General features: G+C 52.0%; 8 protein-coding genes across 8 annotated transcripts; 2 read left to right on the top strand and 6 right to left on the bottom strand.

The window, feature by feature from the left end:
- Nucleotides 1-148: 148 nt before the first annotated feature.
- On the bottom strand, nucleotides 149-3,826 carry CGGC5_v003099 (Transposon Tf2-6 polyprotein; the record flags this gene model as incomplete). Its single annotated transcript, XM_066151076.1, has 1 exon — nucleotides 149-3,826. The coding sequence occupies one exon, from the start codon at nucleotides 3,824-3,826 to the stop codon at nucleotides 149-151; it is 3,678 nt and encodes a 1,225-aa protein (XP_066009324.1).
- Nucleotides 3,827-6,184: 2,358 nt separating this feature from the next.
- yesY (putative rhamnogalacturonan acetylesterase YesY) lies at nucleotides 6,185-7,033 on the bottom strand (the record flags this gene model as incomplete). Its single annotated transcript, XM_032020622.1, has 2 exons — nucleotides 6,185-6,640; nucleotides 6,725-7,033. The coding sequence occupies 2 exons, from the start codon at nucleotides 7,031-7,033 to the stop codon at nucleotides 6,185-6,187; spliced, it is 765 nt and encodes a 254-aa protein (XP_031882253.1).
- Nucleotides 7,034-8,587: 1,554 nt separating this feature from the next.
- tsp-2 (putative tRNA-splicing endonuclease subunit tsp-2) lies at nucleotides 8,588-10,774 on the bottom strand (the record flags this gene model as incomplete). The annotated part of the gene is made up of 1 exon (XM_032020621.1): nucleotides 8,588-10,774. The coding sequence occupies one exon, from the start codon at nucleotides 10,772-10,774 to the stop codon at nucleotides 8,588-8,590; it is 2,187 nt and encodes a 728-aa protein (XP_031882260.1).
- A 1,068-nt stretch (nucleotides 10,775-11,842) lies between these two features.
- On the top strand, nucleotides 11,843-13,483 carry GCS1-0 (Ceramide glucosyltransferase; the record flags this gene model as incomplete). The annotated part of the gene is made up of 2 exons (XM_032020620.1): nucleotides 11,843-11,940; nucleotides 11,989-13,483. 2 exons carry the CDS (start codon nucleotides 11,843-11,845, stop codon nucleotides 13,481-13,483), a joined length of 1,593 nt encoding a protein of 530 aa, XP_031882257.1.
- A 116-nt stretch (nucleotides 13,484-13,599) lies between these two features.
- On the bottom strand, nucleotides 13,600-14,205 carry CGGC5_v003095 (uncharacterized protein; the record flags this gene model as incomplete). The annotated part of the gene is made up of 1 exon (XM_032020619.1): nucleotides 13,600-14,205. The coding sequence occupies one exon, from the start codon at nucleotides 14,203-14,205 to the stop codon at nucleotides 13,600-13,602; it is 606 nt and encodes a 201-aa protein (XP_031882340.1).
- A 609-nt stretch (nucleotides 14,206-14,814) lies between these two features.
- Nucleotides 14,815-15,485, bottom strand: CGGC5_v003094 (uncharacterized protein; the record flags this gene model as incomplete). The annotated part of the gene is made up of 3 exons (XM_032020617.1): nucleotides 14,815-14,944; nucleotides 15,009-15,157; nucleotides 15,216-15,485. The coding sequence occupies 3 exons, from the start codon at nucleotides 15,483-15,485 to the stop codon at nucleotides 14,815-14,817; spliced, it is 549 nt and encodes a 182-aa protein (XP_031882256.1).
- Nucleotides 15,486-17,655: 2,170 nt separating this feature from the next.
- CGGC5_v003093 (uncharacterized protein) lies at nucleotides 17,656-19,068 on the top strand (the record flags this gene model as incomplete). The annotated part of the gene is made up of 8 exons (XM_066151075.1): nucleotides 17,656-17,683; nucleotides 17,736-17,817; nucleotides 17,872-18,098; nucleotides 18,179-18,489; nucleotides 18,572-18,757; nucleotides 18,808-18,829; nucleotides 18,883-18,972; nucleotides 19,037-19,068. The coding sequence occupies 8 exons, from the start codon at nucleotides 17,656-17,658 to the stop codon at nucleotides 19,066-19,068; spliced, it is 978 nt and encodes a 325-aa protein (XP_066009325.1).
- Nucleotides 19,069-20,112: 1,044 nt separating this feature from the next.
- On the bottom strand, nucleotides 20,113-22,730 carry CGGC5_v003092 (uncharacterized protein; the record flags this gene model as incomplete). Its single annotated transcript, XM_066151074.1, has 8 exons — nucleotides 20,113-20,319; nucleotides 20,377-20,511; nucleotides 20,572-20,862; nucleotides 20,915-21,936; nucleotides 21,996-22,156; nucleotides 22,214-22,242; nucleotides 22,292-22,352; nucleotides 22,420-22,730. The coding sequence occupies 8 exons, from the start codon at nucleotides 22,728-22,730 to the stop codon at nucleotides 20,113-20,115; spliced, it is 2,217 nt and encodes a 738-aa protein (XP_066009326.1).
- Between the last annotated feature and the right edge of the window lie 1,009 nt (nucleotides 22,731-23,739).

Raw genomic sequence — 23,739 nt, 5'->3', positions numbered from 1 at the left:
AGGACTTTACAGGGATAGGCGCCTAGCAGCAGTGATGCAGACCGGGGCTAGGCGGTGTGCTACAGCAGAATAGTGGATCCGGCGGAGCCGGATCTCGGTAGCTGCTCCGGCAAAGCCGGAGATCTCGGCCGGGCTCTAGCCCGTTACATTACCTCCCCGCTCCCCTCCGGCGGCGCGTCCGTGGCGCTAGAGCTGGGTCTCCGTCGTGCTTCATCGCAGGGCCGTAACGTTGTTCGTAAGCCTCCATCGCTTCCGTCCCCTGGAGCGTCTCGATAGGCTCCCAGGTTCTCTCTGCGTATCCTTCCCACTTAACCAGCACTTCACGGCGTCTCCCACGCCCTCGACGCTTCCAGGCGGCGGCGTCGATACTCTCTACATTCCAGGTCTCCTCGCCTTCGTCATCTATAATTGGGGGCGGCTGCTCGTCGTCTAGCGTTTGCCCAGGTAAAGGGTCGTTACCTGCACGCTTCAGGGTATCCACGTGGAAGCGTGGGTATATAGCCGTTGGCACGTTAAGCTCTACCACGTATGGTGAGATAACCTTCGTAACGGTATACTTATGGTGCAACCAATCCAGTTTCTTGCATGGCCTAGGAGACCTGTAGTGGCCCATGTGAAGCCAGACTTTGTCGCCTGCTTCTAGTCTCTCCGTAGGCTGGCGCTTCCTGTTAGCCAGCTCCTCATAGCGTTGCTGCGTTGAGGCAAGGGTCGACCGTGCCATATCCATCACGTCCTGGAGCCTTGTTACCAACTTGCGTGCCAGGTCCTCGCGACGGCCCCCATGGTCTTCTGGGTCTGCCTCTTGAACCCGGACAGGCTCTGGGTGGTATCCGTGTTCTAAGAAGAAGCTGCTCATGCCTATAGCGCTGCTATCGCGGCTGCAGAGCGCTAGTTGAGCTGCTGGGAGGTTATTCGCCCAATCCTTCTGCGAGTAGGTAATGTAATTGCGTAGGTAGGCCTGGATCTCTTGGTTCATCCTTTCTGGGCCGCCATCAGTCTGTGGGTGATAGGCAGTACTGAGCCGCTGTTCTATTCCTAAAAGCTTGCAGAATTGCCGCCAGAAGCGGCTCGTCCAGTTGCTTCCTCTGTCGCTCACGATTGAAGTAGGGACGCCGTGGAAGCGGAAGTGGCAGCTCAGGAATCGTTCAGCGCAGGCTTCAGCTTCCATACTTTCCATAGCTTCAAGGGTTACGCCTTTTCCTAGCCGGTCGATAATTACCCAAAGGTATCGCTCACCCTTATCCGTAAGGGGAAGGTCGGTAATGAAATCCATAGCGAGGTCGCTTCGTATACGCTGCGGTATTGGTAGAGGTTTCAGAAGTCCTTTTCGATGCTCTCTCCAGATGTGGCTTCGCCCGCAGCCATCGCAATTGCGGCAGAAGCGTCGTACTAGCTGTGACTGGCCAGGCCAGTAGAAGCGCCTACTGACTAACGCGAGGGTATTATCTCTACCAGGGTGGCCACTAAGTACTGAGTCGTGGCTGCTTTGAACGATACGAGTACGTAGTGTGTTCGCCTCGCTATCTAGGTCTTCGCTACCTGGTACCCAGATCCGGTCTCTGAATAGTAGTCGGTTGCCATTATCGATCTCACACTCAGCAATCTGGACCTTTAGCTTGAGGCTAGGAGGGAAGCTTCTTTCTCGTTGTTTCACAGCATTATATGCCTGCTGGTAGACTTGGTCTTGCCCTTGGGTCTGGTCCCAGAGTTGCTGTAGTTCCTTATCGTCGGTGAACACAAGCACTGATGGGGCTGCCTCTACGCGTCGTGTACGCGTTGAGGTAAGGGCTACTTCGGGAAGAAGCTGGAGAATCCGGCCTTGTTCGCGCTCGTCCTCTAGAGACGTAGGTACGTCTTGTTCGCGTCTAGAGAGTGCGTCTGGCACTACTGCTTCACTTCCTGGCCGGTACTGTATCTCGAAGTTGTACTGAGACAGCTCCTCTGCCCATCGGCTTTGTCGTTCTGTGAGCCTCTGCTTTGTCATGAAGTACTTCAGGTTCTTATGATCAGATAGAACCTTGAACTTATTGACGCTCTGCAGTTCCGCTCTCCATGCTCGTAGGCAGCTAATAATAGCTAGCATCTCCTTATCGTGGATTGGGTAGTTGAACTGGGCGGCATTCAGCCGCTGCGAGTGGTATGCTACTGCGTGACGTCTCCCATGCTCATCTTCTTGTGACAGTACTCCTCCAAGGGCGAAGCCTGAGCAGTCAGCCTCAACGTAGGTTGTACGCTCAGGGTCTAGTTGATGTAGGATAGGCTTGGCTGCAAAGATCCTCTTAAGCTCCTGGAATGCTACTTCCTGCTCTTTACCCCAGTGGAATAGGACGCCCTTCTTTGTAAGAGATATAAGGGGTCCAGCAATCTCTGAGTATGCTGGGATGAAGATCCGATAGTAGTTTGCAAACCCTAGGAAGCTTCTAACTCCCTTAACCGTCTTTGGCGCAGCCCATTCCTTGATTGCCTTCAGCTTCTCAGGATCGCAGGAGATGCCTACTCCTGCGGTGATAATGAACCCTAGGTACTTGACTGTCTTCACAGAGAACGCACACTTATGAGGGTCTAGCCGGAGCCCTGCAAGAGCAAGCTTCCGTAGTACTAGCTTAACCTTTGCTTCGTGGTCTTGCCGTGAGCCGTTTGAGTAGATCAGTACGTCGTCCATATATGCCGTAGCGAAATCGTCTAGGTACTCTCGAAGCACTCCGTTGATATATCGTTGAAATGTAGCGGGGGCTCCTGTAAGCCCAAAGGGTACAACTAGCCATTCGAATAGCCCATATCTTGTCCTGAAGGCCGTCTTATGCTCCTCTCCTTCAGCAATTCGTATCTTATGGAACGCTGCAACCACATCCAGTTTCGTGAACCACTTAGCAGCACTAACAGTGCGTAGTGTCTCTTGGATTAAGGGGAGAGGGTATCGGTCGCGCTTAGTGAGTTCATTAAGGGCGCGGTAGTCAACACAAAAGCGTATCCCTCCCCCTGGTTTACGTACGAACAGTACTGGTGCTGATGCCTCTGAGCTGCTGGCGCGGATAAAGCCTTTATCCAGTAGGTCTCGTAGGGTCTTACGGAGGACGAGGAGTTCTTCTCGTGACATGCTATAGAGCGGCCCCCATGGTAGTACAGTCTCATTACCACTACTATCCTGTTTGATAGGGATCTTATGGTCGACCCCAGGACGATGTGGTGGAAGGTTGGCGGCTTCGTCAGGTTGGAACAGCTTGTGGAACTCAGCTAGTATAGCTGGCGGAAGGAGGGCCTTTAGATCTGCCTTCTCAGTCTTCTTCGTAAGGGCCTTCTGTATATCTGCTAGGCTGATGGCTCGGACTTCGTATCCTGCAGTTCGTTTGGTGTCTCGTTGTGCTCTCCTATAGAGTGCAGTGAAAGGAGCTCCTGGAAGGAGACGCGCGGCTCTGATCTCCCTTACTCGATCTGGTTCTTCTTCGCCTTTTAAGCGTAGGTCTACGCCACCCCTCCTATGCCGTATCCGTTGTGCAGCGGCATCGTATAGAATACGGTTCCTCTCCATCCAAGGCTTCCCTAGGAACAGGTCGTCACCAAGGCTACGTACGGTATATGCAAAGATCTTCTCATCATAACCACACAGCTCTAGGTTGAAGACAACTACACCTGTTGCTTTTGTAGCGCCTGTAGCGTCGCTAAAGCTGCCTAGCAGCCGCTCAGAGCGGTCTACTACCGGTAGGCGGAGCTTACGGGCGAGGTCGTGGTCGATAAGGGAGTATAGATCGCACCCAGTGTCTACTAGGGCGTCTGCTTGAGTGCCCTTGTGTATGCGGGTAGTGATCACTGCTGATTTGCTGCTCATGTGATGCTTGAACTGCTTCCATTCTGTAATGTCACTAGGCTTGGCCTCTAACGCCCGACTTCGCGTTAGAGTTACTCTTTTCCCGAGCTCTCTTCAGCTTCAGAGCTTCCTAGCTCCTCTATAGCATTACTATCGCTGCTCTCCTCTCGCCTCTTAGCTTTCTCAACCTTCTTGACCTTCTTAGGCCCTGAACGTCTTGGCTTAGGGCACCGTGTAGCAATATGGCCGATCTTATTGCAGTTATAGCATTTACGGTTATCTTTCTGGGGCCTTATGTTGTCTTCTGATGAGGAAGAGTCGCTGCGGTAGCGCTGTGACTTTGCGGCTCTTCTGGGCTCCTTAGTCCGGCTGACTCCAGCCATGAGGGTGTCCCCATCGGCATCTCGGTATCGTCGTCGTTCGTGACGTTCCTGGTAGGTCCTACTATCTAGCCCTGACCCTATTATCATAAGGACCCGGGCGTATTCTGGGTAGGTTTTCGGGGGATCGATTACACTAATTAGACGGTCCCGCAGAGTGGAGTTCAGGGCTCCTTTCAGATAGTTGATTCTGACTGCGTCTGCCCAGTGTCCTCCTCCACCTTCTGCTAACTCCTTCTCAAACTTTGGGAGGAATGTAGCAAAGCTTTCGTTTTCCTTCTGTCGGATAGTACGTAGCCTATCCAGTGCCCTGGCTTCTGCATTGGGATCTCCATAGCGAGTCTCAAGGTATTGCATAAACTGATCGGAGGATTCCGCTCCATCTGCTCCGCCTTGAGCGTAGTAGGGTGACGCCATGGTTTGAGCTGTGCCTTCCAGCCTTGCGTAGATGTATGCGAATATATCGGCATCACAGTCGAAAGCTTCCCTATCTCTTCGTATCTTTCCCTTCATCTCTAGGAACCAACGTTGGAAATCTTTACGTATGCCGCTAAACTTTGGTGGGTTTGGTATTTGATGTTTCCTCCGCCCTCTAGCTGCCATCGTTATACCGTCGCTCGTTGCCTGTATAGTTGTATCGGCTGTGGACGGGGTCGTTACGCTGCTCGCAAGCGGCGTAGGGGTTGCTCTATCCGTTGACATAAGCCCATTCAGAGCTGTCAAGAGCTGCGTCATCTGGGCCGTCTGCTGGGCCATCTGGTCCTGAAGAGGACGGACGCTTGCGTTGACCGCTTCGTTGATCCGGCGATCAATCTCAGCATTCATCGCGTCGTTTACGCTACCCTCTGGCGGATCCATCGTGCCGCTCTCGTGAGGTTCCATATAGCGTCTTCTCGTTGCGCTACCCTCTAGCGAATCGTCGTGTCGCTCTCGTGAGGTTCCGTATAGCGTCTTCTCGTTTGCACTACCCTCTAGCGAATCGTCATATCGCTCTCGTGAGGTTTCGTATAGCGTCTTTTGTTGTCGAGCTTAGAATATGTAAGGGGCTGGCCCCTAGGCTTGTTCAACGTAGAGGTGCCGTCGATTGACTATTCTAAGCTGAAGAAGGAGGAAAGGACTTTACAGGGATAGGCGCCTAGCAGCAGTGATGCAGACCGGGGCTAGGCGGTGTGCTACAGCAGAATAGTGGATCCGGCGGAGCCGGATCTCGGTAGCTGCTCCGGCAAAGCCGGAGATCTCGGCCGGGCTCTAGCCCGTTACATGTGCTGCTTGTTCGTGAGAGGTCATCTAGTGTGACACCTCCTATTTACGAGCGAGTTGGCGTGGGAATACTTTTACAGACGCATGTTACTTTGGAGACCACCGTTGTTCATATTGTATAATGTATTTTTGAGGCTTTGTCAGAATGCACATTCATTTCGGTACCAAGATAATTTACCTGTTTGACTTGAGCTTTGGTATCAGCGCGGACACTCTTGATCTTACTATTATTGTTATCATCATCTCTATTTCTATCGTCGTCGTCTTCGTTCCTTTCGTCGTCGTCGTCGTTCATGCTCACTATCCGCCCGGACACCTAGCAGCAAAGGTGCTAGGGAAATAAAAATAGGGGAACGATTGAAATAGCAAACAAAATAGTGATACTTCAACGATTGAAGTTCGTCCTCTGCCCGGCTAGCTGGAAGTATTAGCGCATAGCCAAACCCTTTGGCTTTAGGGCATGAATAAGACAACTTATGCAAATAGAAGTGTAGCGAACCTTTTCTTGCCACTCGGTGGCTCATGCAGGATCACCAGTAATTCGCACCAATATAGAGAACTAGGTGAATAATCAAGCTCGCAAAATTCAGTTCTCACAATCAGCGTCAAAAAGCTTCGTCCCTTGATACACGCACTCGTCCAGACTACTCCAAAGCTTGCGTTCAATCTTTGTACATTGTATCTAACAATATTTACATCTAACCACACCCTCAATTACCCCAACTCTAAACGCTCCGCCTCAAACAGTCGAGCTGTTAATCGCCTTCCAAATCTCATCGCTCAGCGTCTTGTTCGCGTTAAAGTACGACGCCAGCTGCGTCTCCTTCTGCAGCACCAGGTCCGCCACGAGGCGCCCGAAGACGACGCTGCCCTCGGCGTTCAGGTGCGTGTTGTCGTCGGCCTTGAGGTTGTACGAGTGCGCCTTGTCCTCGCCGATCGCCTGCACGAACTTGCGGCTGTTGAGGTTGAGGTCGATGTACGTCGTCTTGGTCTCGGTGGCCGCCGCGATGGTGCGCTCGCGCTCGTTGACGAGGTTGTTCGTCACGACGCCGTTGGAGAAGCTGCGGCGCGTGAGGGGGGTGACGAGGATGGGTGTCGCGCCGAGGGCCTTGATCTCCTTGGCGAGGTTGCCGAGGTTTGCTTGGTACTGGTCGAGGGAGATGTTCTTTTCGGGCTTTTGGTCGTTGTGGCCGAACTGAGAGGCGGTCTTCGTTAACAGCTTGTTCTCTTACACGATGTATCCTGCTGAAGCACAAGCAGCGGAAGAGGATCGGCTCACCTGGATGGTCACGTAGACGTCAAAGTCCTTGACGCTGTCGGTGACAGCCTTCTTGACCGTTGCCCAGTAGCCCCCGCTGACGTAGTCCACCGTCGTGCGGCCGTTGACGCCGTAGTTGGTTCCCTTGGCCGGGCTCTTGAGGAAGCTGAGGAACCCGTTGCCCCAGCCGCCACCGCCCTCGGACTGCTTCGCCGTCGTGGAGTCGCCGGCGAGGTAAAAGGCGGGAGGCTTCGCAGCGCGCTTCTCTGCTGGGGGCGCAGCCATAGCCATGGCCGGCAGCAGGGCGGAAAGGATGGTTTGGGCCTTCATGTTGTGATATTCTACACTGGGGGTTGTCCGGGCTGAGAGTCGAATAGCTTCAAGATACACAAAACAACACTCACAGATACGAGGAACGAGGAGCAGCCATCTCGGCCTCTTATACGAATCCGGTTTCAAGACTCAAGGAAAGAGACACTCCGTAGCTTTCCCCCAGAGCTGCATGACCCTTACAAACCTAACCCTCATCAACAGCATTGCCAAGCCATGCGACCAACCAGATGTTCGGACGCTCCTTTCTGCTTCTGGTTCGTTTGATCCGATGTGCGGTTGAGCCAGGGTTGCCATTGCAAACAGAATGGTGCAATGCAAGCTGTGGCCAGCTGGTCTCGACACGTACATAGCACAGCGGCGTGGAATTCAGCGAAGCAAAAAAGTTAGACCCCTGACGCGCCGGGGATGATGCTGGGAAACACGGAGATGTGCGGGGGACCCAGGCTTGCCAGGACGGGCATTCGCAGCCTGCAGCTGCACTTTTTTTTAGAGTTTCTCCGTCAATGGGAAGGGAGAGCTTGTAATGTGGCCCATGGCAAGCTGTGTACTTGGCACACCTCCAATTGGAACTAAGCTTTTGAGGGGTGTTCAGTGAGGGGGGCACTGGCATGGGATGGGTTGAAATGCGACGCTTCGTTCCGACGGAAAAAGCTGGGGGACCATTCTGATCTCGGATCTACGCTAGCTACGTAAACTTGCAGGACGCAGGACGCTGCAGCGGCAGTCTTCTCCCGCTTGGGAAAGGAAGCGCTGCATGCCGGACGAACGGACGGCAGTTTGTAGCTTTCTCGCGGGCGAATCCGAGAAGTGAGCGAGAGAGATCGCGGGGAAATCCTTCCAGTGCGGATAGATTAAACGTAGATTGGGAATGCGAGCAGGGGCGAGTACACGAGGAGTGGAGTTCGTTCGGCCCTTGGAACATATTTCACCGTCGCAGTTCGTCCGATTCGGGCGCGAGGTTGGACTAGAACTGGATCGTGGAACTGGGAGCCGCCCGAGGGGCATCCCAAAAGAAGCAAAGTGAAGGGGGGGCTTCGGAGCTGGGATGCCTTGGTCGGTGAGCCGGCCACGATCACGCCGTAGCCCGTGGGATGGCCGTGATTGAATTTGACAGCCGTGACTCGTGGAAATTGTGGGACGACACAATATGTTTTGCAGATTGCCTCATTATCATCATACAGCTCTATACCGCAAACGGGTACGATGTGTTTGTGTTCTGAAGGGGGTATTCTAGTAGGAAACTTCGATATGGGCGTGCTGTTGCGCCGAAGATGCCGTCCTTCCCGGATGTCCCGAATTGCATACTCATACTCTTACAACAATGCCCTCTCGTCTCGTCGTCCCAAGTTCCAGATGAGAGGGCATGAATGTCCCTTAATATTCGTGTTACATCATGTATCCATGAAAATTCCGTTCATCCCAAAGAACTCAAGCTGATTGCTTGGAAACTTTTGTTGCCAGTAGAAAGCCACTCTGGTGTTTTTTCTTTCCGTCCAATCCGTCCAACGCCCGCCCACACACAACTCATAAACACATAAAATCGGGTTTAAATCATCGGTTTCGGTTACTAGACCACCGCTTGACCATGACTTCGCGGATCTTGTACAACTTGAAGATCTCCGCCGGGCCGCCCTTCTGGAGGGCCTCGTCGAACTGGGGTGGGGGAGGGATATCGACATAGACAAGGACCAGACTCTTCTGCACGTGAGACAGAACGCGTACAACCCCGTGGAGCCAGTGCCAGGTCTTGCGAGGAAGCTCGCGATCGCTGTCCTTCCACCATTGGTCTGAGTATGAGGGCAGGATGATGGCACCGAATTCGGCGTGATCAAAGACGGGGCCCTTGGCATACAGCATCCAGTCGACACCGAACTTGATGCCGGCGCGGGGCACCCAGCCGAGAGAGCGGAAGTGGTGGTAAACTGCATAGTTGACAAGGAAACTGTCGTCAGGGTGCAGGTCGGTGCTCGCGCGAGAGGGGAAGTAGGAGTACTGGCGGAAGAGGTTTAGGAGCTCGGGGGTAGGGATGGGTTGCTTGTTGATTGGGTTGACGACGCGAAGAGCGCCGAGACCGAAGGTGAGGAAGAATGCTTCCTCGGAGGTGAGTTGAAGATGTTCCTTGTTAACGATCTCAGTTGGTGTAGCCTCCGCCTGTGTAACATGTGTGCCATTTGTCTGCGGCTCTTGATCTGACTCCACGACGCTAGGCCCCAGAGATGCCCCATTGAGGGATGGTATCGACTTGCCATTCAGCAAAGCAAAGCTAGGGCTAGGAGGGTCGGACGACAGGTAGGTGGCCGACTCAACCTTGGGAGAGAATCGCACACTCTTCCGGCGTTTCATAGGTTTGGTAGGGGTTGAAGGAATATCCGTCGACGTTGTGCTCAGTGCCTTTGTACTCTCGGTGTCGGTGCCGTTGACAATTCTGTCGTGATCCAGCAGATCGTTGATCAGATGCCCAGTTGACGACTTGGTAGACCCATCATGCTTGACATCTTCGGGTATCGTCGACAGCTTTGGCGCGATAACCTTGGCCTTGCTGACGCCGTTCGTTGTGTCGTTCGACTCGTGAATGACAGCGACGTGTGCATTCGGGAGTGACAACAGCTCCAGTGGGCCGACAGGAGCGGCGAAGATCGAGACAGGTGACGAGTGGCCGTTGACCGAGACGCCCGTTCCGTTCACACCGTTCAGGGTGACAGACTCCGAGTCGCTGTTCACCAAAGTCGACTCCGGACTGTGAATACCGTTCGTCGAGGCGTGGACGTAGTCAGCTGCGGCCAACGACGCGTGCGAATTAGGCAGACGGAGGAGTTCGAGAGGACCGGTAGGAGAGGACGAGGCAGTAAGAAGAGGTGACAAGGGTTCGCCGAGGGCCTTGGCAATCTCGGTTGCTCGAAGAGCATCCTCAGGCTCGATGATCGTGGCCGATCCAAGGTTGGCCGTCAAGGGCTCAATGGGCGATGAGACACCATTGACTAGTCCTGTTTCGACGGCAGACATAGAGTCGAGAGACGCAGAAGGCACAACACCAGGCTTAAGCTCGGTAGGCGTATTTATGGACGAATCCTTGGTCACATCTTGGGAGAGGGATTCTTGTTCGGTGGCCGGGTCGGCAGGGACAATTGGTTCAGGCAACGAGATCGCATCAGTCAAGGCGGGTTCATGGCCATTGACGGAACTAACAGTGGCATCGGTGGTCTTTGACGTGGCTTCCTGCGCTTCCTGGAGACGCGTTTGACGGATAGCTTCTTGCTCGGACTTGGCGCGCTCCCACTTCATCTGCCTGCGCTCTTCGCGACGATTGGCCGTCACGAGCTCGCTGACCTGACCAGGAACTAAGCCACGGCGAACCTGCTCGCGCTTCAGCCAGTTGGGCTCGCTTCGACTCAGGTTGCCCTTGCCATAGAATCCCTGCTCCCACAGCGCGCGCATGGACTTCGCGTCGAAGACGTTGACGGACTTTGACTCGGGGGACCAAATGCCTTCGTACACCACGGACGGCTCAGCAGGCGGTGGGAAGAAAGTCTGTTTCGTCCATGCGTACAAAACGTGGAAAAGAGAGATTGGATTACTCGGATAGAAGCTAGGAAGCGGAAAGGTTCGTATGGGCGCGGGCAGCTCGTAGATCTTGTGCAACGGCGGACCTCTCGGCCGCGGCGTCGAGACCGGGGTGCCCTGCTGGCCCGGCGTCCCAGCCGGCGAGGGCTGAGAAGCTGTATCTTTGGTTTGGGACATTGTTCTAGCAAGTCATGTCTGTCTTTTGGTCTGGTTAGCTGGATGTCCACGCGACGACAAGCTTGCAAGATCAAAGAAAAATTGAGTAGTTTGCGATCAGATACCGTTGTAGTCTATATTTGTAGCATTCATCGAGGTTCAATGAAGACGCCTCTTAGCACAAATGGGAAATGGTGTCATCATAGCAAATGAGGTAGTAAAGGAGGCAGAGAGGAGGGACCTGACTCTTTCGTGTGCGAGGAGGATCGCGACGAGAAAAAGAAGGCGATGCCCAGCCCTGCTGCCGCCACCATGGACGAAGGGAAGAACGTTGAGAGGGAAAAAGCTTGCAACTTACTTATTGGAGGTATTCCACCCGTCCTGCCGACAGATCACCCGTCAATTGGGCCATTCAAGCCGAAAAATCACCTCACTTCCCGGAGGCAGCTCGATCCTGTTCGGCAGACGTGTGGTAGGTTGGGAAGAAAGCAGTAGGTCGCAAGCGTCGCGCAGAAAATTTCTTGAGTAGAAAAAGGACTCCGCCGTATCCATTGTCGCTTGTTTCCGTCCCCACCGTCTGACTCTTTTTTGTCCTCCGGAAAAACTCGGCACTGAGGTGTGGCTCGCTGACATAAGCCATCAGGGCTGTCCTCAGCTGCAACCGGATAGAGCTTGAACCTCAGCTCACCAGCCTCAGCTCACCAGCCCCAGCTGAGTTCCTGCCCCAGGCGCGAGGCTTCAACCTGTGGCCCGTGCTTGCCTCCCCAATCTTAGCATTTGGAGATTTTGGTGGGGCTCGTCGAATTTCAATGCCACGCGACGTGGAAGTTGCTCTCCGATAATGCCGATCCTTTGGGACTTTGGGATGCTGCAACCTTGTAACCCGCTTCCTGGCTTTTGCTGACGCTCCTTTGCTTTTACTCCCGTCAACTTCAGACACGTCTTTGGATCGCCAGATTTTGCAATGACCTTCTGACAAGGGGCCCGCTACATTTTTTGCTTCATGGCGTTTGGTTCTGTCTTGTCTTGATCGCACCACTCTAATAGTCAACCTCTACGTCCTCCGCCTCAACGGCATTATCTTGCGCCATGATTAACCTCTCAATGGCGCCCCAGACGATTGCTGGCGCATGCGTTGTCTGGAGCACGTTTGTTTACATTGTACAATCCATTGGGATTTTCAGAATGTAAGCTGAGCTCTTTGATGCTGTTGCGCCGTTACTAAATGGCGATAGCTTCAAATCCTACTCCTACCCGCCGAGACCCGCCGTGTCGTCTTCCCTCAAGAAAGAAGATGTCCCGCACATCACCGTTATTCGTCCCGTCAAGGGCCTCGAGCATGGCCTCTACGACTGCATTGCTTCCTCATTCCGACAAAACTACCCCGCCGACAAGATGACTATCTACCTCTGTGTAGCCGAGAAGAGTGACCCCGCATACCCTGTGCTGAAGAAGGTCGTGGAGGACTTTCCCGGCTTCGATGCCCACGTACTCGTGGAAGATGAAGATCCTTTGCTGCACGGCCAGTCAGGCCACATCGACAACCTCGGACCGAACCCTAAGGTCAGGAACATTAGTCGTGCCTACCGCGAGGCCAAAGGCGACATCATCTGGGTCATGGACTGCAACATTTGGATTAGCAAGGGGGTTGCTGGTCGCATGGTGGATAAGCTTCTAGGCTATGAGGCCGACGGCAAACAAGTCAAGCCCTACAAGTTTGTCCACCTACTGCCCATCGTTGTCGACACTGTTTCTCCTCGCGATGCTCCTCCCCGGGAGACACAGACCCTGCTTTCGTCAGGCCCCGAACCCGACTCTTATCAAAGCCACAACGGATCTTTGTTGGACTACGCGCGAACCCAAGGCGGTGGACGTCTCGACGAGATGTTTATGGCTACGACGCATGCCAAGTTTTACGGCGCAATCAATACCGTTGGTGTCGCCCCTTGTGCTGTGGGCAAGAGCAACATGTTCCGCAAGTCACATCTGGATCAGGTGACGGATCCCGCCCAAAACCCAACTCTCCTCGCGAACAAGAACCTCCCCAAAGGCATCGACTACTTTTCCGAGTACATCTGCGAAGACCATCTCATCGGCGACCTCCTATGGAAATCAAACCTGCCCGGCTTCAGGAACCATGGCCTCGTCGTGGGCGATATTGCTGTGCAGCCCATGGCTGGCATGTCTGTTCGAGCATACTTCAACCGCCGTGCCAGGTGGCTCCGGGCGCGCAAGTATACTGTTCTCGCAGCGACCTTGGTCGAACCTGGTGTCGAGTCCCTGCTCTGCTGTGGTTATTTCGCCTTCGCCGTGACCACGCTACCCTGGTTCGGCAAGACATTTGGCACTTCCCAGACTTGGGGTGCCTTCGGTCTTTACTGGTTGGCTTTCGAGTTCATCTGGATGACCTTCGACTGGTTCACGTACAACCGCCTTCACGCAGGACACACTATCGAAATCGATGAGAACACCCCGAAGTTTGCCAGAGGCACCGCAACTCCCGGCGGCGCCCCTGCCAGATCTTTCTTCGAATGGCTGCCTGCTTGGCTTGGGAGAGAATTCCTCGCTCTTCCCATCTGGACCTGGGCCGTTTTCTGCGGATCCACTGTGAATTGGAGAGGTCGGACTTTTAACGTCCGCACCGACATGAGTGTTGTTGAGGTTGATGAGACGCAGACGGGCTCATCAGGAAGCAGCCAGCGTTCAAGAAGTAAAGACCGTTTAGATTAGACGCGCGATGATAGACAATACCCCTACCTAATGTTAAATCCGGCATAGCCACTTTGATATCGAACTTCACCGTTCACCACTCGTGCCGTCCCAAGTCTCCCAGTCAGCTTCAACCATTAAATGTGGTACCCAGACTTTTGCATGTCATCCAACACCTTCTCAACTACCTCTCCGTCCGCCTTAAACGCCATCATCCCGGCTGCTTCCCTCGCCTCAACCCACTCCAGCCTCATATTCTCATCCCAGGGCACCCTCTCCACATCCCGAGGAACATCCTCTACATCAACCCTTGCCGCAAACCAGAACACAATCTTCAGCGCACCAGTGAAGACGCACGGGTACACACAAACCGACGACGCCTCACAATTCTCCAGGCCGTCCGTCACATCAGCATTCTCGCCCACAGGAAAGGTCCCCTGAAGCTTGGGATCAGGCGTGGCTCGCGTGGCTACCTTGAGAGGGAGCGCCTCGACCTGCAACCTGGTTTCCTCGCGCGTCTCGCGCAGAGCCGTGGCAAGAAGGTCTTCGCCGATTTCTTTGCGGCCTTTGGGAAGCCAGACGGTGTTGTCTGCGATGTCGCGCAGGACGGCGATTTTGCGCGAGACGGGGTCGATGGGGACGGTGCCGCAGGAGACGAGGACGTGTTGCGAGGGGAACTGGCATTGAGGAGCTTGGAGAAAGAGGGATCTGGATGCGTTGGGGTTAGCTTCGCAGGCAGCCATGGCGATGGTCTTTGGGCTGTGGGAAGAAGCGTGAAGCTGGGTTCATGCTGTTTATTGCGTTGACAAGGACTCGGCACTAATGGTTGCATATGTGAGGCTCTGAGCTGACGGCATAGGATTGGTCCAGGTTTTGGTGAGTCAGACCGGAGCCAACCAACTTGTCGATGATGCGGCACTTTGGGTGTCATCGATTTTATTCCAAGCTGCCTACATTTTGCATGTCCCGTTCCTTTCTGGGAGGGATTGTTGAAGCTAGCAAATTGGATCAGAATAGTAGCATGAACGTGAAGGACTTCAAGGACAAGGAGGGCGTGATGAATCGATCACAGAAGGAACAGCACACAATCGCTACCTTATAGAAGTCAATCGGAAGTCTAAGTCGAAGGCCTTTTACACAACCTATCATTCAACAGCAACTCAGAGACGGGATGGAAGATGGGGTGAAGACCAAGACAGCAAGTTCAACAATAAATATTAACATTTAATCATGATCGTGATCGTAGATAATTTTATGTACATGATGAAGCATATCTCGAGACAGTACAGCTTGACCGTTTCGAACTACCAGCCTGATGTTCAAAGCCTCGTGTACAGATACCAGAACAAATCTTAGTTGCCAGGCTTGCGGATCCAGACAAGCAAGTTTCCGTTACCGTAGGCATACTCAGCTCCCTGGACGGTGTTGTCCGCGCGCGTGCAGTAGTCCATCACGAACCCAGCACCACGAGCGACGTCGTTGCTGAAACATTGGGTCAGCTGATTGCTCGAGTAACAACAAAGACGCAAATAGTGAGTGGACTTACCAAGACGAAGAAGTGGTAGTAACGCCACCGCCGGCGACACCGGTAATCTGAGCCTGTCCGACCACGCAGAAGACGCTGGAGCCGGCCACTTGACAGGCTTGGCTACCCTTGCGAGCGAGGTCGTTGATGCACGTAACAGCGTCGGGGACCTGGTCATTCAGGTTAGATGCGACGCGCTTAGATGCTCATTGCCTGGGGTTTACTTACATAGGCCTCAGTGTTGGGGATTGTGTTGCAGTAGTATCTCTTCTGGAGCAGCCCGTTCTCGGCAGCAGCGCTGGTCTCGTTGAGGGACGCGTGCCAAGCCTCGACGGCCTCCTCGGGGGTGAGGTTGTCACCGTCCGGGTTGGCGATGATGCCGTCGACCCACTTGGAGAAGGAGAAGACCTCGACGGAGTCGGTCTGGGTGGTCGGGGCAGCCGTGGTCAGGGCTGCCAGGGCCAGAGTAGCGAGGGCGGGGAGGGTGAAGGAGACCATCTTGAATAAAATGGAGCCTTTGCCTGTCGGAATGGAAGTTGCTGGTGGAGAGAGAGGATGAAGAGAGAAAGATTGGCGGCGAAAATCATTTATTTATATATCCATTTCTTTGGTCAAGTTCTTCATATGCCTCGTCTTGCTATGGATGTCGTGAGGTTGCCTGCCTGGTATCTGTGGAACTGCTCTTCTTCGATAGTTCGTACAAAAGATCTTTTCGATGCCCCGTATCAATGTCAGCTTCATTTACTACGTAGAAAGAAGTTACCAGGGTCGGTAAGGCTCAGTTAAGCTATCCGCCTGAGCCGATCCAACGCTGCATATAAGCTGGAGGGTATGTATTGAAGAGGGAATAGCTTCACTCGCTTGGAGGTATCTTATCCACCGAGCGAAGGCCAGTACCCACTGAACGGCCCGCGGCATGCCGCCGCCTAAGCATGATCGTGTTGGTTGTTGCTGGTCGGACCTGAAAGCCATCTCAGGACTCCCCCTGCCGCGAGGATACCAGTGCGGATCAGCACCTGGCTCGCCGAGTTGAGTCCTCAACGCAGTTGACGCGCTAGACTGCAACGATAGTCTCACCACGCTTACCAACAGGGCGTATTGGAATGTCAAGGCTCCATTGCCGATCCGTTCTCTACCCAATTGACGGCTTTGAGACTGTGAAGTGATGGACTGCATGGGCAGGCGAGAAGGCAGAGGTTCATCGCGTATATGCGGCGTGACATCGTGGGGCGTTCGTTGGCGGCAGCCTAGAGTTAAACCCCGATGTTCCCGCCCATTTAACCCACTGAAGCCTGGCCTGGCAGCTTCGAGCCGTTCATCATCGGCGTTCCCAGTGCCCCAGCGGGTCCCCAATGTAACCTGCATTCGGCTGCTCGTCCGAAAGACGACTCGTATTTCGAGGACCTTCCATGTTGAGAGTTAGCTCAGCAGAGCCTTTTCTGGGCTGGGCAGACCTTCACTGAAGCAAACCAGTGTTCGGGATGCCAAAGATCTTTTCATCCTCGCTGGTGGAGTTGATGACCTAAAAGCCCCAACTTTTAGGTGACCCCTGGCTAAAATCATCTCTTCTTTTGTCGCTGACATGCATAGTGCTGGCTGAGGTCAGTGCTTCACAGATACATGGGGCAAAAGCGAGATAGAATCAAGCATGAATCTGAGGAGGAAATCTTCATTCCAGACACGAGAGACGATACATGTATCCATAATGCCCAAGAAGAGAGGACAAATACGTGCAAAAATCAGTACCTCACGTTGAAACACTCGCAGGTTGCGAGTGAAAATGGCCTTACGTTTTCTCTATGGCGCATGGTATTCGACCTGGCTTATGGTCAACTCGTCAGCCAATGGACTTAGTAGGACGTGGTACACGGAGCCGCAATGGCTTTTTTTCGAGTAAGTCAGTGATACTAGGCGGCAGGAGATTGAAAATATCTCCAAGCCATGTTGAAGAAATCCGCTGTCCTCATATCAATAATGTCGATTCAAGTCATAATACTGTTAGCCCGGTCAATTATGCATCGATACACCGTCCGAGTCCTCGGGAATTTAGTGGGACACATCTAGATTGCCGATTGCTAAATGAGCTCGACTCAATTCGACTCAATTCGACTCAATTCGACTCAATTCGACGCTCGCGTCGACACTCGCGTATTCTCGGGTTTACTCATGTAGCCGTGTTCGGTGATCAGGCAGGCTGACAGGCGACAGTAACGGAGCTGCAGGAAAGTTGCGTGTTGCTAAGCATATACTTAGTTACGAAAAGCACGCGGTCTTGCTACTGGTGGCCTTCTCTGTCACAACGCTTTAGAAAAGCCCCCGTAAGCGCCAGAGCAACTGCTTGGCCACGTACTTCCATTTAGTTGGTTACCTGTTGTGACGCAGCAAGGATAGTACGTCCTGCCCCGCATTTTCCATCGATGCAGAGCAACCCAATGCAGCCGTCCACAGATGCGGTATTTATTGTCATTATGCACTTACGAGGGACATTTAAGGTCGAAGTCCTTCTTTTCAGTGTCAATTCTGTCCGGGAAATGGTTGACACATGCGCATCCCTAATCTTGCTCCCACTCTTGGCAAATCTGTCTCGAGCTGTACTTTAGTTCAAAGCAGGCTTGCAAAGGGAATGATAACCACATAAGCGATACATATTAGCTAGCCGTTCGCAAAAATGGCGGCGGAGGTTCTATTTTTCAATGGTTCGTGGGCTCCAATCACAAGACTTGCGCTTTGAAATTGATCGTATCCCAGAAACGGATGAGACGTGGGAATGGACCCCTGCGCCTGTCAACCTGCTCAATGACAACCTCAGACTTAAGAAGAAATGCTACTTGTAATTCAAATGTCGTCAAAATGAATCGGAAAGTAATTGACTGGCTTAACCCAGGTTTCTCCAAGATGAAGTTTCGTTCAAAGGAGACGCAGTCCCACCAAAAGCGAAGAAAGACCAGTCAGAGGAGCACCGTCGCAAAGTCTTGCGATGGTTTAACGTCCCGGACTTCGTCAGTAATAGAGCTTGTGCTGGATTGAACGGCTACTTCGGATGCAAGGGTTCTATCAAAGATTCTTCGGATGGAGAATCAGAATTACCAGCTAATAAACTGGACAGTCTGAGTACGCAGAAACAAACCATTCTTCCCTCCATCTTATTGATACAATAGTCTGGAGGCGCCTAACATATCGTGCTTTTCTAGCAACTTGGACTCGTATTCCGACGAAAAAGATCTTAATGAGCGGCGAAAAATGTAGATACGAAAGCGGTGTCGATTATGAGTGGTACGAAATGGATTTCTTCACCCGATGGACTTCAAAGGGTACCAATCAGATTCTGTGTATCGACACACCCGGAGAATTGAAGGAACGCCTGTTCGAATCTCTGGCATCCTCAGGCACTCTTGAGTTTCGGGATCCTTTTGCACTGCTGCAACTGCTTTTAGAGGAGATCCTCAAGATCTGTGACCAGTATACCTGGAGAATGTCCAAGACGATCCGCAAACATGAGAGGGTGAGCCTTGCCGTTCTCCGGCTTTCATTCATTACGCCGGCTGTACCTAAAGGATTTTCCGAGCTGCACTGACCAAATGCAGAGCCGCTCAGCGGTTCCGTTTGAGGAACTAAATACTATTCGTAGACATGCGCAAGATCTCGAAGAAGTAGCGGCAGTCAGTGTCGAGACCCTGGAACGCCTGGCCACGAGGCAAGAAGTCAACTTTCAGGAGCTTAAATTGGAGGAAAACTTCCGAGCACAAGCGATAGACTACCTGCAGTTTCAGGTGCAGATGATGAAGAACCTCAGGCGACGGGCTCAGGCTAACTGCCAAAGAATGGATGCAGAGATGAATTTGGTAGGATTATTTGTTCCAATTGCTATGTACAGATTGCTAAAGTGCAAACTCAGGGGTACAACTTGATTGCAGTCATGGACAGTCAGATCATGAGATCCGTCACGCTCATGACGATGATGTTCTTGCCCGCTACCTTCATAACTGTAAGCAAACTCAACGCCTAGTAAGCCTCAAAAGACTTTGTAGTCGGCGTCTAACTATTTTAAGGCCTTGTTCAGCACCATCTTCTTCGATTTTGACGAACAAAGTTGGAAAATATCCACTCGATTCTGGGCTTACTGGGCTACCACATTGCCACTGACCCTTGTTTTCATGATCTCATGGTGGGTATGGCTTGGGGGAGCTTCCAGAGAAATAAGGGGAAAGCTTCTTTCTAATCTGGAGGCGGAAAAGAGGAGGTGGAAAAGAGAAGCCGCGGGGTGAACAGACCACCAACTTGGTAGCTTGACTAATGAGAACAGCAAGAAACATTGACGCTACGTCACATTGATCTGAATATGGAAGATTTTGTTCTGGCAACAAAGCTATGCTTGATGAAAGACTACTGTCTTGCAGGCAAAAAGGTACAAGCGATGTACTTATTGGCCAAGAGCGACAGTCAACATTAGACTCGGTCCCACCAGCCTCGTCGGCAATGTTAGGCTTTAGCTCACTATCTCTGACATAATGCTTCGTGGTTTTCTTTACCATAAAATCGGGACATTGGTAACCGCCTCGGCCAACAATTCATATCTGAAAATACCAGTCAGGATGCGGTGCCAATGTGCATGATCAAACTGAGGCACATGCACAGCCATGACCTTGCCCACGTTAAACATTGCCGTAGTTGGTATCTTCTTTAGTTGGTCCCAAGCCTGCGCGCGCAAATACGTACCGATGCCCCAAAGTTACACCGCGCGATGAACATGATCGCGTCTCTTTTGTATTGGCGTTATGAGCAATTGCAATTCCGAAGTCAACCGGGAGATCGACGTTCTCCTTCTGAATAGAGAGATTCCAATGGAGGCCTCGTTTAGTGAGACTGCACGGTTGACAATTAGGTGATCAACACAGGACAACCCATATTGCTTCATCACACAAAGACTTTCAATTGAAATTAGCGAACGGAACTTCCTGTTGGCATGAAGTTGTATATTATGCAACCGATTGCTTAACTAGTTGCAGCCAAGTACCTAGGCTTAGTGAAACCTTGACAGAGGAAAATGCGAAAACAAAACATGGCCAAAGAGTTTAATGAGCGAAAAAAAATGAGAGAATATAGAAAACGAAAGATCCCTCTATATCTACACTGGCTTCCTTGCAAGCTGAGGATTCATACTGATCAATATCCTCCAGATCACATCGTCTCTGTCCTCGTTCGTTCGGCTCCACCAGAGAATTGCTAGGCCCAGCATGGTGATTGGGATTGCGGCGGCGAACCATATCCAACAATCTTTCGCGTAAGGCCAGGAGGCGTTTTCGAAAGCGAAGAAGGTCATGCTGAAGAACCCCTGTGAATGATTAATACCTGTATTTGATCGAACTAAAGAGACGTGATGAGTGCATACAGAGAGGAAAGTCCCAGGAAGGAATAAGATTGACGCGTATCCCACAAATTTAGTCACATCTTTTCCGTCTTTGCGGTTTTCTCGAAGCAACTCTTCAACCTTCTCAAGTTGGTCAAGGTTGTTCCTGTGTAACTCCTAGAAGGTGTTTGCTGTTAGCAGGACTCTAGTTATTTGATTGTTGGATAGAATTCCCACCAAAGCAATCTCGTTGTCAAGTCGGTCGACAAATGCACCAGCACGAAGTTTCAAATTGATCACAAAACTGTGGCAAAATTGGAACAGGTCTTCCTGGCTGGTATCCTTCCACTGCGGGCCTTTCGCGATAGCCGCTAGTGTAGTTTCAGCAGCGTTCAGAGTCTCCTGGGAATGGATCAGATGGCGAGAGAGCTCGTGCATGTTGCGATAGGTTTCTTCGCGGTTGAACCTCTGGCTTTCTTGTTGTTTCTTTGAAAGCTTAGCGCTTTCCTCCTTCTGTGTGGCTTCGCGCTAAGAGCATGTGAGCTGGCTGCATAAACACTAAAATAGAAACCATAAATACCTTTTCGATGTTTCGAACAGGCTTTCGGAACCCCCAAAGAGCATCGTCATACGTATGAACGATCGACTTCACTAGCTGAGGTAGAAGAACGGGCTGCGGGGTAACAGAGCCTGCTCGGCAACTTCCTTCCAATGCCTTCTCTGCTAGCTGCTGCCATCGGAGTCCGCTTGCGTCATCAAAGCAAAGGAGAACCTCAGCACGCCTCTGGCTTCGCTCTTCTTCATTAGATTGCCCCCCGCCTGCATTCTTCTGGTGATCATCTTGCCCGTTCTTTCCGTCGACAGTCCAAAATGATAAGAATAGCCAGTGGTAGAGACTCAGCTCCTCGGCCTTTGGGTTTTCTTTGTCTTTGCGGGGCCTGTCTTCAGATCGGTGACTGATCTTATTAGTCCAGTTGGGACGTCTGATGTGTGGTCTTGGGAATGCCTTAGAATGGGTCGTTTGACCACTTGGTGGCAGCTCTACGCGTTGCGAATGGGTACCAGACTTGGCCAATGTCCCCGGAGTGCCGCTTGAAGGTGATTCGCTTGAAGGTGGGTTAAGGTCTTTGACTCTGTCTCCTTCTCTCTTTTCGCCAATGCAATCCAAAGCGTGCCAGATGCGAAGCAATATCTCATCAATTACTTCGTAAAGGTCCAGTCTTTTCTTCTTCTCATCATCTGTTTCGTCTTGTCTAAACTTCGGAAATTGGTCTTTGTTAGTCTCCAACCACTCCTTAAAATCCTCATAGAGAAGCGAAGGGGTCTTCTCCATTGGAAGATTATCAAGTGCGGTATTGGTCAGTCCTTCGCTCGTCCACTTGCTGTCTGTTAGGATCGTGTATCTGAGATCCCAGAGAAGAGAATGAATAGTCTTGTCAGAGGTTGACTGCATGCCCCCTTCGGGCTTTTTCTTGCTAGGATATCCAACTAAGGCGTGGACCCAATCACGCGTTTCTGTGAGCGTCTTTTTTCTCTCAACCTTTTTGTCAGGATCATTCTCAATGCCATGAAGTTCTTTGACAAGAAATCGGCAACCATAGGCTACAGATTGAAATGTTAGTCAAATGAACATACCACTTCTGCAGTCGGTAAGAGCAAACCATGTTCTCTGAAATGATGATTCAAAAAGAATCCGTTAGATTCGTAGCCAGTGTTTGACAAGAAAAACTTGTCGATGTTGAATTTCTCGATCAACCGGTCACTGAAACTGTCCGACAGACCGTAACTACACTTGAGAATATCTGTGATCCGGGGAAGAAAGCTACGTATTCAGGTCAGTACTATGAAGAAGATCGAACATGTCGTAATGTAATCTAACATGACATATTTCTCGGAAGGGGTTTTGAACTGTAAAGTCAACTAGTAGCGACGAATCGGCTGAGACAAGATGCCTTACCTGGTAGCTCAGCAAGGTCTCCTCTGTGAAATGGCCCGATTGCGCTTTGTCTGATCCTTCTCTGCATACCGCATGCGTTAGGAAGTTTGGAAACGTGTGATAGTGGGGACCCCTAATGAATCAGCTACCTGATGGAAAGATAATAGAACTCCAAGGGTCTGGGAGAGCTGCTCTGAGAAGGCTTTGGGACAGCCGGCTCGGGATGGATCTCGTTTATTTGGGTCGCCGATGATTGAGAGGCACCCGATGCATTTGTTGATCCTGACTGGATGCCCTTAGTGGGACCTTGACGATTTTCTGTCTGTACTGGTTCATTTGTCACCGACCGCTGTGGTTTACCGCTCGAAATGGCTGGGCTTTCTTCCGAAAATCGGTGAATTTCGTGCTTGTGAGCATCAGGCTGGCCATAGCCATTGTGTTCGACATCGTCCTGTGACATGCTGCAGGGTGACGACTTTGCCTGGTTGTGATTGGCTATCCAAGGCAGGCCTGATGAACCTCGGAGGCGCAAGAACGAAAGTGGACGATTACCAAAACCGAAAAAAGAGGACAAGAAAAAAGGGCCAACAGGTCAGCAATGCCTGGGCATCGCCCGCTTTTATGTGTGGTCATTTTGTCGGCGAGGGAAGGCTGCGACCCCTGGGTCATGGCAACCCCATGCAAGCATCGGGAAAAGAGCGGCTGGGAAAGTAGAGCAATCGGTCCTAGACAGGCCTGTAAGTGATGCATGCCGCGTTGTACTCGACATGGATATGATTGGCCGGGCCCTCATTTGAAAATGTGGCCTGAGCGGGCGCAGCTGCATGAGGCATACTGAGAGCGGAGTGGCTGCCCCAAAAGTGGTTGTAGGTAAGCAGTCCGTCCACCTGATGGCCCTTTCGCTCAAAAAAAGCACCGTCGACGTTTTCCTCTCACCAAATGACTCAACATCACCGGCGACTGCTCTCAACACACAATGACGCCCTTCAATCCATCAATTTTCGACCCAGAGTTGCACACTATGGGGAGCGCCTTGAAGGAATATGTATTTCAAAGAGTTCACCAATGCATCCAGAGCCCGGACCGAGAATGGCGGCAAATTCGCATAAGAGGATCTTTACGACGGACTCCGCCGGCATTGAAAGCCCAGTGGGAAACGGATAGACCGGCACGGCCATTCAACTTCCAGCGTCCAACGGCGGTGATAGACGACGACACAATCGACTTGTGTTGCTTCCCTTCTCAGAGCTTCGTTGAGCATTACAGAATCGTAATTGCCGCATACCTGTATTTTAAAGGAAAGAGTGACTGCTCTGTCCCTATCCCGCCGGCATCCACGGAACCCCTGGAGACCTTCCAACAGTCAAATTTGCGGGTCCTTGGACCAACTGACATCGTGATCTTCGGCGAAGTGCACTGCCTTCCCAATCTTCCGCCCGGTCGATGGTGGGAGACTCCTAGCGAAAGTC

The sequence above is a fragment of the Colletotrichum fructicola genome (assembly GCF_000319635.2).
Source record: "Colletotrichum fructicola Nara gc5 chromosome Unknown KSG_Nara_v1_contig02, whole genome shotgun sequence".
In the NCBI taxonomy this organism is placed as follows: Eukaryota; Fungi; Ascomycota; class Sordariomycetes; order Glomerellales; family Glomerellaceae; genus Colletotrichum; species Colletotrichum fructicola.
Note: the sequence above shows the minus strand (reverse complement) of the source record. Positions and strands in the feature narration are given on the sequence as shown.